We start from the raw sequence: 20717 nt of genomic DNA, 5'->3' as shown, positions 1-20717 counted from the left end.
TAGCACAGCTTTCCAAACTGTGTGTAGTGACATGTTAGTGTGTTGGCTGCAGTGTTTAGGTGTGTTGTGTGAATGATGCCTGCGCTCCTTCCGGGGCTGGGAAGGGGTTAGTTTAACCTCTTGTTTGGTAGTAAAAGATGCGGGTGGCGCTGTGGGTTAAACCACAGAGCCTAGGACTTGCCGATCGGAAGGTCGGCAGTCCGAATTCCAGCGACGGAGTGAGCTCCCGTTGCTCAGTCCCTGCTCCTGCCAACCTAGCAGTTTGAAAGCACGTCAAAGTGCAAGTAGATAAATAGGTACCACTCCAGCGGGAAGGTAAACGGCATTTCTGTACGCTGCTCTGGTTTGCCAGAAGCGACTTAGTCATGCTGGACACAAGACCTGGAAGCTCTACACCGGCTCCCTCGGACAATAAAGTGAGATGAGCGCCACAACCCCAGGGTTGGTCACAACTGGACCTAATGGTCCCTTTACCTTTACCTTGGTAGTAAAACTGAATTACTGTGTCACGAAATGATGCACGTCTAGAAAGTGTGTCGCCAACAACGAAAAGTTTGGAAAGCTCTGATGTACTGTATGCCACCATGGGCCCCTTGGAAGAAAGGTGGGAAAGTACAATTTATAAATTAACCTAAGCAAAACCTTCCTTTTTAAAAACAAAAAGATTTTTATTTGATTTTACAAATATAAGCTTCTAACAATCCAAATGCATATCCATATAGAGTGGTACTTTGGGTTAAGTACTTAATTCATTCCGGAGGTCCATTCTTAACCTGAAACTATTCTTAACCTGAAGCACCACTTTAGCTAATGGGGCCTCCTGCTGCTGCCACGCCACTGGAGCACAATTTCTATTCTCCTCCTGAAGCAAAGTTCTTAACCTGAAGCATTATTTCTGGGTTAGCGGAGTCTGTAACCTGAAGCGTATGTAACCCGAGGTACCACTGTATAGAGATTGCTGCTCTGAATCTCACGACTTCGCCCCAACCCTTCCATGGGTCCTGTTGTCATCATTTACAACTGCATATTGTTCCATAATCTACTTCAGGCAAACTTGGCCCTCCAGATGTTTTGGGACTACAACTCCCATCATCTCTAGCTAACAGGACCAGTGGTCAGGGATGATGAGAATTGTTTTCCCAAAAACATCTGGAGGGCCGAGTTTGAGGATGCCTGATCTATATTTTGCATCCATCCATATTATCTATAGTATTTGTTAAATTACAAGTGAGATTAAAATCCTGCTCATGTTTACATCTGCTTGCAGTGGTCTCTTAAATAAATTCTTAAAAATTCCCATTCTTTTTTGTCTTCTTGGTTCCTGAGCTTTCCAGTCAGCCTTGCCATTTTGGCATAGTCCCATCAGTTTAACTTGCCGTTCCTCTCTGGTAGGGACTCTTTTATTCTTTCCATCTCTGGGCTAGCTAAGCAAACCTTCCTGATATCACTGGTAAAATCTGCTTCCACTTCCAGCCATATTGACTTCACTATCCCTTAAATGGGGGGACGCGGGTGGCGCTGTGGGTTAAACCACAGAGCCTAGGGCTTGCCTATCAGAAGGTTGATGGTTCGAATCCCTGTGACGGGGTGAGCTCCCATTGTTCAGTCCCAGCTCCTGCCCACCTAGCAGTTCGAAAGCACATCAAAGTGCAAGTAGATAAATAGGTACCACTCCGGCGGGAAGATAAACGGTGTTTCCGTGCACTGCTCTGGTTCTCCAGAAGTGGCTTAGTCATGCTGGCCACATGACCCGGAAGCTGTACGCTGGCTCCCTCGGCCAATAAAGCGAGATGAGCACCGCAACCCCAGAATCTGCCATGACTGGACCTAATGGGCAGGGGTCCTTTACCTTTATCCCTTAAATGGGCAGTCCACTGAGGTTTAGTGCATGGGTAGGCAAACTAAGGCCTGGGGGCCAGGTCCGGCCCAATCACCTTCTATCCCTTTTATTTAAAATGCATCTCTGGGTTATTTGTGGGGCCTGCCTGGTGTTTTTACATGAGTAGAATGTGTCCTTTTATTTAAAATGCATCTCTGGGTTATTTGTGGGGCCTGCCTGGTGTTTTTACATGAGTAGAATGTGTCCTTTTATTTAAAATGCATCTCTGGGTTATTTGTGGGGCATAGGAATTATTTTATTCTCCCCCTCCAAAAAATATATATAGTGCAGCCCCCAAGAAGGTCTGAGGGACAATGGACCGGCCCCCTGCTGAAAAAGTTTGCTGGCCCCTGGCTTAGTGCATCTATATATTTCACAGGACAGACATTCTGTTGCCCTGCTTTTTATTCCTTTTGTGATTATCACCTTGTGTGACTAGTAGAACAATGTTGGAAGTAAAACCTGAGCTTTGTGCATCTCAGGAATGCCAGGCCATGTAATCTTAGATAAGTGGGGTGAAAAGAAAGAAAGGAAAATCCAGTAATGGCTAAAAGAAGAGAAAAAGTGAGATTAGGTTGTTTTTTTAACTAGAGGATGTCATTTTTATAAAGGGCCACCAAAAACACACAAAGCTGGCATCTGAGCTCCAGTCTCTCCAACTATATCTAAAGAACAATCCAGGCACTGGGCAACAGAAAACTTTAGACAATGGTTACATTTTGGAAGGCTGAAAATGTTTTGCTGCATCACTTCCTTCTGTGTACAGTGGTACCTCGGGTTACATATGATTCAGGTTACATACGCTTCAGGTTACACACTCCGCTAACCCAGAAATAGTGCTTCAGGTTAAGAACTTTGCTTCAGGATGAGAACAGAAATTGTGCTCCGGCGGCACAGCGGCAGCGGGAGGCCCATTAGCTAAAGTGGTGCTTCAGGTTAAGAACAGTTTCAGGTTAAGTACGGAGCTCTGGAATGAAATACGTACTTAACCCGAGGTACCACTGTATATGGACCCAGAACAGGCAGGGAAAATGTATGGAATCTGAAGAAGTTTAAAGATTATTTATAAAGCTTTAATGTGAATTTGTGTAATTGCTGCCAAGCTAGTAAAGGAACATCAACCATTGTGGACTATGTTTATGGGCTGTGCCTTTAAGAGCAGTCTGAACATGTAGGCAGATATTCAGTAGAAGAAGCTTTCCTCATTGATTCATCTCGAGGTCAAGAAGGTCCATGTGGTTACAGGTGGCAAGACCAGAAGGTTTGTGGCTTCCAGGAGGTGAGTTACTTACTTGACATGGGCAGTGGGTGGCATTTGACACGGTGCATAATCAGAAGTTGTTCAGGTCAGATCGAAAGCGATCCCGTTTCCCACCAGGTACAGTGGTACCTCGGGTTACAGACGCTTCAGGTTACAGACTCTGCTAACCCAGAAATAGTACCTCTGGTTAAGAACTTTGCTTCAGGATGAGAACAGAAATCGCATGGCGGCGACACAGCGGCAGCAGGAGGCCCCATTAGCTAAAGTGGTGCTTCAGGTTAAGAACAGTTTCAGGTTAAGAACAGACCTCTAGAATGAATTAAGTTCTTAACCCGACGTACCACTGTATTTTTGCATTACAAATACGAGTATTTCCATCCTACCTTTCTACATTCAGCTTTGAAGATGGATTTTAAAACAATAAAATACAATAAAAACTAACAGCACATTCCCACGTTGGCCAAAAGATTCCTGCATTGGAGGTGGTTGGATTAGATGATATTCGTGGTCCCTTCCAACTCTACAATTCTATGATTCCATGAAATATACAGTGGTTCCTCTACTTGCATTCACCTCCGGTTACGTATCCTTTGGGATACGTAGGCAGCAAACCTGGAAGTATTTTTCCGGGTTTTGCCCCACGCACATGCACAGAAGTGCTCTACCGCCACACACACATGTGCAGAAGCTGTCCCTCTGGTTGCGGAAACCTTGGGATCTGACTGGAGCTCCAGAACAGATCCCATCCGCAATCAGAGGTACCACTGTATACTCAGAGGTAAGCCCCATTAAGTTCAATATGACTTCTGGGTAAATGGTATATGTTGTTGTTGTTTAGTGGTGTCCGACTCTTCGTGACCCCATGGACCAGAGTACACCAGGCACTCCTGTCTTCCACTGCCTCCCGCAGTTTGGTCAAACTCATGTTAGCAGCTTTGAGAACACTGTCCACACATCTCGTCCTCGGTCATCCCCTTCTTCTTGTGCCCTCCATCTTTCCCTCCATCAGGGTCTTTTCCAGGGAGTCTTCTCTTCTCATGAGGTGGCCAAAGTATTGGAGCCTCAGTTTCAGGATCTGTCCTTCCAGTGAGCACTCAGGGCTGATTTCCTTCAGAATGGAGAGGTTTGGTCTTCTTGCAGTCCATGGGACTCTCAAGAGTCTCCTTGGTATATAAATGACTGCAATCCAGTTACTCAGTGGGGATTATTTCCAAGCAAACAAATGTTTCTGTTTTTAAAAAGTCAGAAAGGATAGTATAAATGTTTGCATACAAAAATTACAACACATACAAAAATGACACCTGTAATCTAGATGTTTCCCTTGAATTGCTATTAATCTCTTCCTCATATGTTGAGTACTATTCATGCATGTTTGTCCTGCTGTTAGTTCCTGTTAGCTACTTTCCATATATGTATCTGGATAGAAAGGTAGAGTATAAATGAGATAAATCTGTGCCTGCTGCCTTTCAGAAAGCTTTCCCATTCTTTGGGTTTTCTCCTCTATTTTCTATCCTTCCTCACACCTTCTCATGACACCTTTTACACAGTTAATGAGTCTGGCTGCTGGAACAGCTCTTTTAGTGCTGACGGCAGATTCCTGCAAGACTAATGGGACAGGAACAACAAACATAAATCAGGACATTTCTCCAAGAATCACTTAACATCTCTCTGCCCAGCCCCATCCACTGCATGCTTTATGCTGCCAAGACGAACACACAACTTTTAGTACACGATTTAGCAGCAGGGAATGAACAGCCTCACCAAAGACTTTAAAGGTGTGTGCCTTTGCATGTGAGAGTTCAGGAAATTTCAGATCTATCAGTGCTGGGTGCTTCTAGGCAGGATTTTAATCTGCACATGGGCCATTAGTTTTGGGGATTGTTGTTGTTTTTTACTTGCTGGATTTTCCCTAGATAAGGTCCAGTATCTGACCAGCCCTTTCCTCATATTATTATCCTCATTTTCTTTATAAAGTCATAAGGTAAAGGGACCCCTGACCATGAGGTCCAGTCGTGGCCGACTCTGGGGTTGCGGCGCTCATCTCGCTTTATTGGCCGAGGGAGCCAGCGTACAGCTTCCGGGTCATGTGGCCAGCATGACTAAGCCACTTCTAGCGAACCAGACAGCACACAGAAACGCCGTTTACCTTCCCACCAGAGCGGTACCTCTGCTCACCTCCCATGTACCCCTTCCATTATCTCACTTCTGCCCATAGGCGCATTGTGTATCATTATGTCGCTGGACTTAGTTGTTGTATCAGATTCCTGTCTCTGTTCTGTTCTCATTTGAGAAAGATAAAGTTTTTATTTGGTTTCCTGACTGGTGTGTCAAAAGCCTTCTACGGCATGTGCCCCCTTTAGGAAGGCATGTGTGGACTAGGACCAGGCAATATCTGGTTTTCTGCATCGCAATATATCACCAGCTAAACATTGTGATATATCACAATGTCTGAAACAAGGATGGAGCTATGTAGAGACATTGGCTGGTTTCACAGTTTCCCCCTCATTGTGATTTTGCATAGCATACACATACATACATCATGATTTGCAATATATTGCCAGGTCAAAAATTATGAAACTGATATTGCGATATAGACTTCAAACCGGTTTTGGACGATATATTGATATATTGCCCAGTCCTAGTGTGGACATCTCTTGCTCTGCATGCAGAGACTTTTCAGATGTGTTTTTGTCTTCCTCCCTCAGCTCAGGGCTTATCCACCTTTCCTCTTCTTCTGTTGCTTCCCCCATCCCCGGGGAAAACTGCTCTTGAGCACTTAGTCGGAGCAAACGGCAATTCAGAGAATACCATTTGTTCCAAACTACTGCTAAAGAGGTTTTCCCTCGGAAAGGGGAAAACCTCTTGGACCCCTGCCTAGAAAGCGTGTCAGTAAAGAGCACAGACCTCTGCTTTTTAGACACAGCCTGAGCGGAAGTGTGGACAAGCGCTCGGCCATGATTTGCATCAGTGAATAAAAAAGTAAAGGGACCCCTGACCATTAGGTCCAGTCGTGGCCAACTCTGGGGTTGCGGCGCTCATCTCGCTTTATTGGCCAAGGGAGCCGGTGTACAGCTTCCGGGTCATGTGGCCAGCATGACTAAGCCACTTCTGGTGAACCAGAGCAGCGCACGGAAATGCCATTTACCTTCCTGCCAAAGTGGTACCTATTTATCTACTTGCACTTTGATGTGCTTTTGAACTGCTAGGTTGGCAGGAGCAGGGACCGAGCAACGGGAGCTCTCCCCGTGGCAGGGATTCGAACCGCTGACCTTCTGATCGGCATGTCCTAGGCTCTGTGGTTTAACCCACAGCGCCACCCGCGTCCCATTTGATAATGTATCATGTTACAAAAGTCAGGTGCCTGCCCCTCTCTCTGCCGAGCAGTAGCAAGAGCCATGGGGTCCCAGGCACCCACACAGGGTCTGTCTCCCTTTGGAGAAAGGAATACACGGAGGAGACTGTCATGAAATATGGTCTATTTACCTATTTACCCCCTCAGTCTGCATGGAGGAAGTACAGATCTTACAGCATGGTCGTTTCAAGAGGGACTTGCCTCCAGCTTCCCCCAAAATGGATCTCAGCTCTTCCTCCTGCTTCTCCTTCCCAGCACCCTTGCTCGAAAACTCCCTTTTCCTGTCCCCTCAAACACACACCCCATCACCTTGGTAACATCTGACTCCCCAGGCCAAAGGATTCCTCCTCAATGGCCTTTCAACACCTTTTGCCATGTTAACAGGTTTGCTCTTCACTAAGCCAGCCAGGCTGGTTTCCATAAGCCAGCCCAGGAATTCTCTGTCTGACAGAGCTCTGCAGCTTGTATACCAGTGGCATAGCGGGGATTGGGGGCTGTCACCCCGGGCACATTTGGGGGAGGGGTGCTACCAGGTGCCCCCACAACAGGCTCCCATCAGGCAGGCTCCGGCATGTGAAGTTGGGCTGCGGTGAGGGACAACGGGCTCCCTCTGTGCCCTGCCTCCCCCCTTGGGGATGCGCCCTGCGCATTTGCACCAGGCACCGGAAACATGCGCTCCGCCACTGGCTTGTACTTAAATCTATATCCCCAAATACTAGCATTTATTAATTTCCAGGGTTTAGGGGGGGGTCTCCCCCTTAAGTCTATAACACCACTGTGTTTGTATAATGTGGTGTTTTAAAGATTTGTTTTTATATTGGCTGCATACCGTATTTTTTGCCCCATAGGGCGCACGGGTCCATAGGACGCACCTAGTTTTGGGTGGGGGGAAATAAAGAAAAAAAATTATTTCCCCCCCAGGCGCGGGGCTGGGGCGGAGGAAGCCCGAGCTTCCCCTGACCCCAGCCCCCAGAACAGGCAGCTCTCCACAAGCCTTGGGAGACAGGCGCAATTTCCCGCCGTGCTCCCACGCCATGCGGATATCTGCCTGAAGCCCAAACCAGGTCGGGGAACAGCGGGATGGCGGTGCTCCACCTCCCCGCTGTCCCCCGAGCTTGTGAGGCTGGCAGCGGGGAGAAGCGCGCTTCTCCCTGCCGCCAGACTCCAAACCAGGTCGGGGAACTGAAGCCCGGGGTGCGCTCTGCGCGCCCCTGGTTTCGAGATGCAGGCTGCTATCCGCAAGCCTAAGGAGCCCGACAAGAACTCCCGTGGGCTCCCAAGGCTTGCGGAGAGCTTCCTGAAGCCTGCATTCGCCCCATAGGACGCACACACATTTCCCCTTCATTTTTGGAGGGGAAAAAGTGCGTCCTATAGGGCGAAAAATACGGTATATATTTATTTCTATTAGCATTTTGGGGTTTTTTGGTATCTTTATCGAATACTGCTGTGGAAACATTCGTTGGGAAGTGGTTTGTACATTCTGAAACAAGGGGGATGGATGAATGAGACAGTATGGGGGAACCAGACAAACAAGCAGGATGAGTGCATCCAGAACGTACATCCTACCCGATCCTCAGTCAACGCATCTTGCGGACTAGCGAGCTAAACACGGCTCAGCAGTCATGTACAGTGGTACCTCGGGTTACATATGCTTCAGGTTACATACTCTTCAGGTTACAGACTCCGCTAACCCAGAAATAGTACCTCGAGTTAAGAACTTTGCTTCAGGATGAGAACAGAAACCACGCAGCAGCGGCAGCGGGAGGCCCGATTAGCTAAAGTGGTACCTCATGTTAAGAACAGTTTCAGGTTAAGAACGGACCTCCAGAACGAATTAAGTTCTTAACCAGAGGTACCTCTGTATTGTTGATGCCTAGGACTAGGAAAGCAGTAAAGTTCTCACGTCACGATCTAGTATATGATTTATGAGTTGCATTCAACTGAGTGGGTTTGTGGACTGCCTTGGTTTCATCCTGGAGGTAATTCTTAAAACCAACAGATCCCTTTTTGTGTGCCTGAGCAGAGAGGCTTCTAGAACAGATCCAGACAGACAAAAGATGACAAACCAGTGAAGGACACATTTTACAACACAGTAAAAAAAGCAGAATTGAGACAGCAGCGAGAGAACAAAAGACAGTAAAAGCAGGATCCATTTCTCCAAGTTGTTTTTAATGTTAAAAATGAAGTGAACTCATGAACCCCAGCTCAGGAGACTCATTCCTCGGCTTCAAGGAATAGATGCTATCATTTCTGCCTCTGTGCTAGCAAACTGCATTTCTAAATATTTTTTTGACAGAATAAATAATAATAAAGTGTATGGGAAATTCGGCTGGTGCAGCCATTTCCCATCGCTGTTCTGCTGGTGCAGAAACGACAGGAAGTGTGCAGTGAAGGGCAGGTTGGGTTAACTGAGGGGCAGGGAGGGTCCAATGTCATCGCCAGCATAGCCCACTGGGCAGACAGGTTTAAACCTTCCCAACCCAGTAACTGGAAGAAAACAGCTGACTGCTTCTCGGCTGATCTGATGGTGTGTGGGGCAAGAAGCTTTAAACCCAGAAGTCAGGCCCTCACTACTATTCACCATATTGCTACGGATCATCTGAGTGAGAGATAGGCTTTCATCCTGCTTTAAATCTCGCTGCCCTGTCCACCATAGTAGGGATGAAAATATCCCCCTTCTCAGCTGAGCTGAACAGGTTGGGGAGGGACACTGACTTGGCCCCATCCCCTACGGATCTGGCCCGGCCACTGCTGTTGTGTGACCCCATGAGCTTTCTTCCCAAGTAATCTCATCCTTCAGATGAAATGGCTTCCTGTCCCTTTCTAAACAAGAGCACCCCTGCCCAGGATCTGAGCCATTGCTACTAATTGGCAACATGCAGAATTATTTAATTCCGTTTCCGCCAATTTGACAGCAGTCATTGAATAATTGAGCAACATCTGGGTTCATTAGCGCTCCTCTAGGAGGAAGGATTATGGAAGACCATTTTCTCTGGCTAAAAAGAAAAGAGAAGAGTTGATATTACAATGGTACCTCGGGTTACATATGCCTCAGGTTACAGACTCCGCTAACCCAGAAATAGTACCTTGGGTTAAGAACTTTGCTTCAGGATGTGAACAGAAATCGTGCTCCGGCGGTGCGGCGGCAGCAGGAGGCCCCATTAGCTAAAGTGGTTCTTCAGGTTAAGAACAGTTTCAGGTTAAGAACGGACCTCCGGAACGAATTAAGTACGTAACCAGAGGTACCACTGTACATAGAAATCACAAGAAGTAATATGAAACTCCCTCATAGGAGTGTCTTAACAACCAACATAGGTTTAGGGTGTTTGTTTGCTCAGTTCCCAGAATATGTTTTGCTGTTGCATATTTATCTGGAATGTTCTCAGACACAGCATGGATACTCCTGTTATTTTTAAGACTGCAGTCTTCAAATATCACCAAGCAGTGAGCATGTGCCTGGCTTTTATTTTGATGCCGTTTGCTTAATGTACAGCAGCCATGTGGAATCTTAACTGCAGCAACACCACTTAGCATCAACCACCCAACCCCAGAGGGTGCACAGCCCGGTTTCAGCAGCTGCCCCATGACTCTTGAGCCGTCTTATGGGTAATTCCAGAAATTCTGCTCACCTCCCATGTACCCCTTCCATTATCTCACTTCTGCCCATGGGCGCATTGTGTATCATTATGTCGCTGGACTTAGTTGTTGTATCAGATTCCTGTCTCTGTTCTGTTCTCATTTGAGAAAGATAAAGTTTTTATTTGGTTTCCTGACTGGTGTGTCAAAAGCCTTCTATGGCATGTGCCCCCTTTAGGAAGGCATGTGTGGACTAGGACCAGGCAATATCTGGTTTTCTGCATCGCAATATATCACCAGCTAAACATTGTGATATATCACAATGTCTGAAACAAGGATGGAGCTATGTAGAGACATTGGCTGGTTTCACAGTTTCCCCCTCATTGTGATTTTGCATAGCATACACATACATACATCATGATTTGCAATATATTGCCAGGTCAAAAATTATGAAACTGATATTGCGATATAGACTTCAAACTGGTTTTGGACGATATATTGATATATTGCCCAGTCCTAGTGTGGACATCTCTTGCTCTGCATGCAGAGACTTTTCAGATGTGTTTTTGTCTTCCTCCCTCAGCTCAGGGCTTATCCACCTTTCCTCTTCTTCTGTTGCTTCCCCCATCCCCGGGGAAAACTGCTCTTGAGCACTTAGTCGGAGCAAACGGCAATTCAGAGAATACCATTTGTTCCAATCTACTGCTAAAGAGGTTTTCCCTCGGAAAGGGGAAAACCTCTTGGACCCCTGCCTAGAAAGCGTGTCAGTAAAGAGCACAGACCTGTGCTTTTTAGACACAGCCTGAGCGGAAGTGTGAACAAGCGCTCGGCCATGATTTGCATCAGTGAATAAAAAAGTAAAGGGACTCCTGACCATTAGGTCCAGTCGTGGCCAACTCTGGGGTTGCGGCGCTCATCTCGCTTTATTGCCCAAGGGAGCCGGTGTACAGCTTCCAGATCATGTGGCCAGCATGACTAAGCCACTTCTGGTGAACCAGAGCAGTGCACGGAAATGCCATTTACCTTCCTGCCAGAGTGGTACCTATTTATCTACTTGCACTTTGACGTGCTTTCAAACTGCTAGGTTGGCAGGAGCAGGGACTGAGCAACAGGAGCTCACCCCGTCGTGGGGATTCGAACCGCCGACCCTCTGATCGACAAGTCCTAGGCTCTGTGGTTTAACCCACAGCGCCACCCACATCGGTGCATAGGCAATATGAAAACTATCGTTGATGCCTGGAAGGGAAAGGAGAGGGGGAAATGGCTTCAGGAAGAGGAGACAGATAATTTTCACCACTATCTCTTGATGTGCGGTCTTGGTGTGTGCTTGTGTGCATAACCGGCTTGGCCTCAATACTCCTGGAGGCTGTCGTTTTTCTTGCGTATTCAAGTCAAGTAATATTAAGCCGTTTGCACTGATAGACTTAGCTGTTGCAGGTTGTAGACAGCAGGATTTTGGATGATTCTTCAAGTTCATGCATCTTCCTCAGCTGCCTGCAGACTCTCTAATGTGATTTTTTTATTATTTAATAGCCAGTCATTTTTCATAATTTATCTGTCCTGCTTTTAATAGAGTTTCATTTATTTATTTTTCACATTGCTCCCATATTGTTTTATGAGAGGGTAGTACAGTATGTAAGTACTTTTACAAATAAATAAGTAATGGGACCTACAGGTATGCATGGCTATGTAAACTGAGCCAGCCTATTTAATTCATAGAATTGTAGAGGTGGAAGGTATCCCAAGGGTCATCTAGACCAACCTCCTGCAATGCAGGAAACTTCATTCATCCCATTTGTTTCTCCTGCAGAGAAGAGAATGCACAAGTGTTTCAACAAGGCAGTACTGTATACTGGTGAACAAAAGGGTGACACTTGACAGCTTCCCGGGGGTAGCTCTGCTAATGTTGTAAGCCAAAAATGGCTTATCTTCTGAGTTTAAGCCATAAAACTTGGAGACAAGAGGAGTTAGGAGTCCATTGTTGTTTATTGCAAAGCAACAGGTTACAGTCAAATCTTTTGGCAAAACTGCAACCCCGCCCAAGGGTCCGGGCGGTGGTATTTATAACATTGGCAATTTAGCGTTAGCAATTTCTGTTGATTCAGCTCTGATTCCCACCGCTTGTTACATTGTGTTAGTATGCATGTTGGGAACCTGTGTTACATGTAGCCGTTTGCACCATGTAGCAACTTATGTTCTAGCTTATGAGCTGTATCTTTGGGATTCACATATTAGCTGTACAATCATACCTCTGGTTGCAAACGTGATCCGTGCGAGAGGCACGTTCGCAACCCGCAGCATTCGCAGCCTGAAGCGCCACATCTGCGCACGTGCGTGATGTGATTCGGTGCTTCTGTGCATGTGCGAGTGCCAAAACCTGGAAGTAACCCATTCCGGTACTTCCAGGTTCAGCGCGGTCCTCAACTTGCAAAATCATCAGTTTCATAAAGCAACAGGTTACCATAACTTCTCTATTAGAAGCACACTGAAGGATTTATAGGCGTTCACATTATCATATTTATTGTGGCCCTTGGGGCCACCACCACACAACTTCCTTACTTTTAATGCTCTCTACCACCACAGGGAGCCTCGCCAAGGCCCTCTGCTGCTGCAGGGAAGCGCGGTTCACCCTCCGCCACTGCAGGGAGGTATAGCAGGACCCTCTGCCACCGCGGGAAGGTGCAACAAAGCCTTCTGCTGCTGTGGGAAAGCACAGTGCGCCCTCCTCCACTGTGGGGAGGTGCAGCAATGCCGTCTGCTGCTGCGGAGAAGCATGGCGCACCCTCCACCACCATGGGGAGGCATGGCAAGGCCGCAAGGAATCGTGACTCACCCTCCACCGCTGCGGGGAGTTATAGTGGGACCCTCTGCCGCCACGGGGAGACCCAGCAAGGCCCTCCCCCGCCGCAGATACATTTCGCGAGATACCATGATACAGTCATACCTCACATTACGTCTGCTTCATGTTACGTTCTTTCAGGTTACGTCCTGCGGCAACCCAGAAGTACCAGAAAGGGTTACTTCCAGGTTTCGCTGCTCGCGCATGCACAGAAGCGCAAAATGGCATCACACGCATGCACAGAAGCGGTGAATCGCAACCCGCGAGTGCGCAGTCACACCGCTGCAAGTTACACTCTTTTCATGTTGCAAATGGGCATCCAGAATGAATCCCGTTTGCAACCAGAGGTACCACTGTATTTAGCTGGTAGTATATCGTGAGGTTGAAAACCAGATATCAGCCAGCCCTACTCCTGTGGCTGTTAGTGGGGATATTTTTTTTGAGGGGGGTGGGTCTTGCCCTGCTAACAGACCAGGCAGCCCTCCAGGGGAAAAAATGCTGCCGGGAGAATCAGGGGGTCTCAGGGTATCGGGGCAGCAAATGATGCTTCTTTTGCCTACTTCTCTACCCCACCAAACACCTGATGCATACAACAGCAAAAAAGATGCACCTTTTGCCGCTGTGCTGCTGGGCTAATCAGGTGTTTGGTGTGGGTAGTGCGGCAGGAAAAGACACAAAAGGCCCAGCTAATTTCAAACGCCGCCCCAGATAAATTTATGTGTGCTTGATGCAGGTGAGTAGGACCAGTGCTTTTTTGGGGGGGGACGGGACACAGGAGTATGCATACCCCTAAACATTTTGTGGATCTAGGTTTGGCCTCATTGAGGGGCAGCATTTCAATAGGAGTAGGAAAATGAGAGTACCCCTAAATATTTTTAAAGGGGAGAAAGCAATGTGTAGGACCCTATAGCCATCTGTAACATCTGTGTCACTGATGAGAAATCTGTGAAAACAGAGGAATGGCATCATTCTCATGGCTTGGCAGAACCAACAGCTTAAGCTTGCTGAATTTTCAGTGTCCCCACACTGTGGTTAATCTTTGTGGGGGTATGGCTGGCTATTATTCTGGTCCCTATTTCCATGCCTTACACATAACCAGAAGGAAGTAATCTGCCACATACATTTGAAGAAAAAGCTTAAATGGTTTTGCCTCTGAGGATTCATTAGAAACATCTCATTTTCTCCCCGTCTCGCATTCCCAATCTTTACTTGTGGTCCTTGCCCTTATTGCCTATTAATTCCTTCGCTTGTCACCGCTTGGGGCACAGATGTGTCCCTGAACTTTTAAAAAATGCATAAACTGCAATGCAAACCATGTTTTGTTGGAAGTAAATCCAATCCCCACACAGTACAGAGGCCCAACTGGCTTGGACCAGAAATTTAGTGGCACCAACCCTGTGCTGCAGACAACTCTTCTAGCAGAGATTGGACATCCTTTAGACTTTCAGGCATCTCTTCAAGATTTTTAAAATGCAAACAGGCCTACGCAACTGTGCATTCCATCATTCGAACAACAAAATGCTTCTATATTGCTGTTGTGGCGATCACACAGGGTCCGGACATTTCACTGTCTATTAATCCCTGTGCCACCACTTTATTTCTCGCTGCCACCACCCAGGCCCTACCTGGGACAATACTGAGTCCAGTCAGGGTTAAATTGGAACATAAACTTCTGTTTATTTATTGCAGTTTAACAAGCGGGTGGTTTCATAAACGGTATCGGTCAGTTACAGTCATGGGGTGCCTATCCAGACCTATAACTTCCGCTACCTGCTCTCCCTCACTAAACCACCTCTCAGATATTTACTCGTCTTTCTAGCTCCTAAGTGTTCATGACTCAACTTATTTTGCTACATTAACTCAACCTACCCACAGACTCTATCCCAATTCACTCCCACTCCAACCAACCACGCAACTCCCAATGAACTCTCCCCCTTCGCCCCTCCTAGAGCTGATTTTATAGTCCCTCTGACTCCACCCCCTGGGTTCTGATTGGGTATCCTGTTTAACTATTTCACCTCCAGCACTCTCATATGTTAATGTCACAGCTGTGTACTATCTTGATACTTTATGAGAGGGCAGTATCTAAACACCTTTTTAAATAAATAAAGATAAATTTGGTTGAGTAGAGGTTGCTCCCAGTCAAGTGTACTCAGGACTACTTAGAAGTAAAACCATGGAACCTTCACTATAATATATTAACAGGTTATCCCCCTCCCCACTATGTGTCAGTTTGCATTTTTTGGTGCAGAAAGTGTTGATCTGATGTGTGGAGATCTTTCCTATTATGATTAATACAAGAGGATTCTAGAAGCTACTAGAAGTTTCTCTGTGTGAGAGAAGCAGGCAGAAGCTTCATGACTGTTTGGGTTATACCTTCTGGGAAGATGGTTTGAACTCGTTCTCTTATCTCTTCCAATTAAGGTCATGCTGACTATAAATATAGGCCAGAAGGAGCCTGGGTCTCTCTCTCTCTCTCTCTCTCTCTCTCTCTCTCTCTCTCTCTCCCTTCTGGTGTGGTGTTCTGTACATAGTGTTAAGGTTTAGTCTTGTTATAAGTTTATAAGTTTTTGTTAAGTGCTACAACTGGATTTTTATGGACTGTGCCAATCCTGAATGTTTTTGGATTTGTGACCACTATGCTCATTCACCTTCAGCACAAGTAAAGCTCTCCTGGATAATAATAATAATAATAATAATAATAATAATAATAATAATTTTTATCTATACCCTGCCCTCCCCAGCCAAGGCCAGGCTCAGGGCAGCTAATAAGCAATAATAAAAACAAGTTGAATGAATACAACTTAAAAAAACAAAATTAAAATACAACATTAAAATATTGAAACATTAAAATATTAAAATGTAGCCTCATCGCAGGAGGAGAAAGGAAAAGAAAAAAGAAAGAGGAGGAGGGAATCAAATTAGCTCCAAGCCAAAGGCCAGGCAGAACAACTCTGTCTTACAGGCCCTGCGGAAAGAAATCAGATCCTGCAGGGCCCTGGTCTCATGAGGCAGAGCGTTCCACCAGATCGGAGCCAGTGTTGAAAAGGCCCTGGCTCTGGTTGAGGCTAATCTGACTTCCTTAGGGCCCAGGACCACTAGGGTGTTGCTACTCTTGCCTCTGGTCTATTTTTGGGAACTCTTCTATGTGTTTAAGTTTTTCCTCCATATGTATGACATTACGTTGTTCTTTCCTTTTGGGTGCAGGTGATCTATGCCTTGAACACTAAAAATGATGAGTATGAGGCCAGCATCCAAGCTCTCAAAGAGGCCCACCAAGAAGAGATTCAGCACATCCTTGATGAGACAAGGGAAACTCTCCTCCAGTACAAAAGCAAAGTGGAGGAAGCAGAGGCGCTCCAGAAGCACATCCAGACCCTCGAAGAAACTTTGGAAAAACACAGGAGGCTGAAAGAGGTGGTACCTTCAGAGTTCACCATGTGCAAAAGGCAGATAGGAGAGAGGGAACCACAAAGAGAGGACAATCTAGTAGATGAGAAGGTTGTCCTTCCCAAGCAGATGGCACACACGAAGCTCAGCTTCGAAAATGGAATCCAGTCTTCAAGTGAGGAATCCAATGAGCTTGTCAACAAACATTGGGCATTTGCAGGAGACATGCTGGATTGCAAGGAGGAGTTAAGCGAAAAGGCCAGCGTGGAAACACAGGCAGCCCACCTCAAGTGGGAGAACCAGAAACTGGCCAGTGAATTGGCCGAGAAAGTCAGGCAGCTCCAAGCCTCCCACGAGAGGGAGAAAGAAACTTGGAGAAAGACCATGCAGCAGTCCCTGGCTGATTCATACAAAGAATGGCAGCAAAGGGAACTGGAGCAGAGGAAAAATTACGAGGCCCGAGAAGCTGCCTCGCAGCAGCAGGTGAAGAAACTGGAGGCTGACCTGGTGGCAAAAGGCGAGCGAATCTGTGAAATGAATAAGTGCTGCCAGAAGCAGAAGGAGAAGATGCAGGTAGGACCATAACACTAGGTAAAGGTAAAGGTACCCCTGCTCATACAGGCCAGTCGTGTCCGACTCTAGGGTTGTGTGCCCATCTCACTCTATAGGCCGGGGGCCAGCGCTGTCCGGAGACACTTCCGGGTCACGTGGCCAGCGTGACGAAGCTGCTCTGGCGAGCCGGCACCAGCGCAGCTCATGGAAACGCCGTTTACCTTCCCGCTATAAAGCAGTACCTATTTATCTACTTGCACTTAGGGATGCTTTCGAACTGCTAGGTGGGCAGGAGCTGGGACCGAAAGACGGGAGCTCACCCCGCCGTGGGGATTCGAACCGCCGACCATGCGATCGGCAAGCCCTAGGCACTGAGGTTTTACCCACAGTGCCACCCTGCTGCATAGTCTTTCTCCAACGCTAGAGCAAGTGACAAAGCTTTTTATTGCTTTGCACCTTGAGTCGTCAAGTCATCAGCATGCTTCTAAATCTATGAAACGAGTTCCTGGCAGCCAAGGATGGCCAAGAGCAAAAATTCATGAGAGGGCTGTGTGCAGCTCTCACCAGAGCCATTCAAAGTATATGGCTGCCGTTAAGGGAAAAAATATATAAAATACTACATTTGAGGAGACCAATACAGTGGTACCTCGGGTTAAGAACTTAATTCGTTCTGGAGGTCTGTTCTTAACCTGAAACTGTTCTTAACCTGAAGCACCACTTTAGCTAATGGGGCCTCCTGCTGCCGTGCTGCCGAAGCACAATTTCTGTTCTTATCCTAAAGCAAAGTTCTTAACCCGAGGTACTATTTCTGGGTTAGCGGAGTCTGTAACCTGAAGCGTATGTAACCCGAGGTACCACTGTATAGCAAAGGCAAAGCGTCCATAACACTGGTTGTCTTAACCTGAGCTTTGATTTCCCTTTCTGAAGGGGGCAGTTTTTTAAAAAGTTCTCTCCCCACCCAAAGAAAACTGATGGAACTGAGCTAAGGATGGCAACGCAGAGCCAATTCCTGTGGCGGCACCTGCCATCTTTGGGTTTCATCATACCATCAGGATCCATCAGAACTGGCACCCATCCAGGGCCCTTTGCAGTGGGTGACTGAGAGCCGCCATTTTAATGCCTCACAAGTGCCCCCACTGGGCATCCCAAGGCATTGTGGGAAATTAAAAACAGCAGCTTGTAGCAACAGTTTGCTGCTGTCAGGTAAGCATGCAGCCAGGGGAGCGGCAGAATGGGGTCCCCCTGGAACCCATTGCTGTCCATGGCTGCCTCCATCCTAAACGCATCTTCTGGATTGTGAGGAGGGTATTCTCTCCTGCAGTCAGTGTGAGGTAACAGGAGGTGGGACCTCAGTTTCTCCATCAGAGGCAATGGGCAGGCAGGGGGCAGGAGATGGACGGAAGGAAAAGCTGTAAGATCCTACTCTTTGCTGCCCCATTCATCTTCTTCAGCTATGACTGTTGTAGCACGAGGAGTTGGGAGCCGAACCAGGACAGCTTCTCTGCTAGATTAGAAAGTGCAGCCAAGCTACGTTTTAATGTGTGTAGCTTGTAATTGCCTCTCCCTTTTTTACTCTTAACAATTACCGGCATGCCAAATTGGACAACCTTTACAGGAAACGCGGCACAAGGGGAAGGCAGGTTTATCTCATCCCTCTCCGGAGTTATTGGAATCAGTAATCCCCTATGCAGCTAGAATGACATGGGGGGGGGGATTCCTAATGGTGTCAATGGGAAGGTTTTTTCCTAAGAATTGTAGCCAAATTAGGATGGGGACTGGAATTTTCATCTGATCATGCTGTGGAGGGAAGAGGTAAGCCTACATGTTGCATTTCTGTCACACCTATTGATAAAAGCTCATTTGTTTTCAAAGAAGAGTTACCGTATTTTTCGCTCTACAAGACGCACCAGACCATAAGACGCACCTAGTTTTTGGAGGAGGATAACAAGAAAAAAAATATTCTGAATCCCAGAAGCCAGAACAGCAAGAGGGATTGCTGCACAGTGAAAGCAGCAATCCCTCTTGTTGTTCTGGCTTCTGGGATAGCCGTGTGAAGCCTGCATTCACCCCATAAGACGCGCACACATTTCCCCTTACTTTTTAGGAGGGAAAAGGTGCATCTTACAGAGCGAAAAATACGGTAACTACAAGCTGCACATTAAGAGTAATGTGTAGTTTGGCACTGGCTGGGCGCATGAACTTGTAGTAAGTGGGGTTTGAAAAATGGATGGAAATCTACATTTTTTTCCACCTGCAAAGCTTTATGGGCTCAATTTAAATGATGTGGTGCTGGGCACTACCTGTTTTTGTTTCATCAGGCCCTCATTCACTATCCATGGGGTTAGCACACCACACGCAGCACTCAGCTGGACTCCAGATCTCTCGAGTGGTGATACGGCATGCCTGGTGGCTCAGGGTCTGGTTTTAAATTAGATGCTGGGCCTGTGCAAAACCACAGGGTTATATTCTTCTTGCCCACTTGCATCATATTTTAATGTAGCCTTCCAGCTGCCATCAGCCTCAAGGCATGACACATGCTGGCTGGGGCTGATGGAATGGGAACAGTTTAATGGATTTGTGTCATCTGCTTTAAAAGCCATCTAAGTAGCACTCATCCTTTTACTTTCTTCCTCGCAGGCGCACAACCCAGTTGCCATTACCATTGACATTTTTCTCGTTTATTACTAATTAATCAACCATATCTTCATCAACAAATGGATTTCAAGGCGGTATTCTTGGGAATTTAAAATCTACAATACAAAAACATAAATTGCGCACGTGCTAATTGTGAGCAGGTTGCTTTAGGCATTTGCGATTTAGTCAAGTGAAGGCTTTATACTGTCAGGGGCAGGGGGAACACAGCACACACTGCCCGCCCCCTTGAAAAGTGTGCCATATGTATTTGTTATTGATTGAATAAATCTTGCAGAGAATTGGCTGTGCTAGAAAGCTCTGTCCCAACAGCTAGCTTTCCAATAGTGGAAAACAACACTACACAACTGAAATAACTAGAAACTTCCTATTTTATTCCAACTCACAAGCTAACACGGGGTGTCAAAAGAAAGCAGCCATTCTCCAGAAAAAAATGTGGACAACGCAAACAAAAGGAACATACTTTACACATTTATCATGGAAGCTTCTTTTGATTTCTTATGAAAGCTTATTTTGCTTAGGGCGGAATTCTCAGTTGGCAGAAACGTCTTTCAGTAGCATGAGATTTTGTTCCCCCAGAAATTTACGTAGGATGAAAGGATGAAATGAAAGGGGTGTTTCTTGGGATCATTAATTAATTCTTAAGGCAAAGTTATATAGAGAGGACTGACACATTTCCACGATTTTCCGGATGTGTTTTCCTTCATGTGAATATGAAGTTGTTAGAGAAAAGCAACTGAAAGGCACATTCTTGTTGCAAATGAATAATTATTATTAATTGCTAAGCTGATGTATTGAGTGGCTAAGAGTGGCAGCTAAAAAACCCCTGATTCAAAACTCATATCTGCTTAAAATTCACTCAATGGCTTTGGCAAGCCATATTACCCTAGCACCTTTCCCTGCAAAATAGGCATAACGATACCAGCCTACCTTGTAAAGATGGTAAGGCTCAGTGGCGTAGCGTGGGTTGTCAGCACCCAGGGCAAGGCAAGTTATTTGCGCCCCCTAACCCGTGGATTTTAGCAGGGGGCAGAAAGCTGCGAGTGCGAGCGCCCCCCCCGATGTTGCGGCCGGTGCGGCCGGCCCCCCCTGCACCCCCCACGCTACGCCACTGGTAAGGCTTGCTGAGAAAATTTCAGGAAACCACCTTGGAGCACTCTAAAGTGCTCTACAGATGCTAAGTGTTCTACTTATCATGATGCTAAAACAGAGACAG

At 46.6% G+C, this 20717-nt stretch overlaps 1 protein-coding gene across 3 annotated transcripts in view; it reads left to right on the top strand.

The window, feature by feature from the left end:
* FAM184B (family with sequence similarity 184 member B) overlaps nucleotides 1-20717 on the top strand; it is a 72280-nt gene that overhangs the window by 13022 nt on the left and 38541 nt on the right. For all 3 annotated transcript variants that reach the window (XM_083754882.1, XM_083754884.1, XM_083754883.1), the window contains exon 2: nucleotides 16115-16870. In XM_083754882.1, the coding sequence (XP_083611008.1) occupies nucleotides 16115-16870 (756 nt within the window). The remainder of the gene's footprint in view (nucleotides 1-16114; nucleotides 16871-20717) is intronic.

This window comes from Podarcis gaigeae (genome assembly GCF_964106915.1).
Source record: "Podarcis gaigeae genome assembly, chromosome: 9".
NCBI classification, from domain to species: domain Eukaryota; kingdom Metazoa; phylum Chordata; class Lepidosauria; order Squamata; family Lacertidae; genus Podarcis; species Podarcis gaigeae.
The sequence above is the reverse complement of the archived record's forward strand: the minus strand, read 5'-3'. Positions and strand labels throughout refer to the sequence as shown.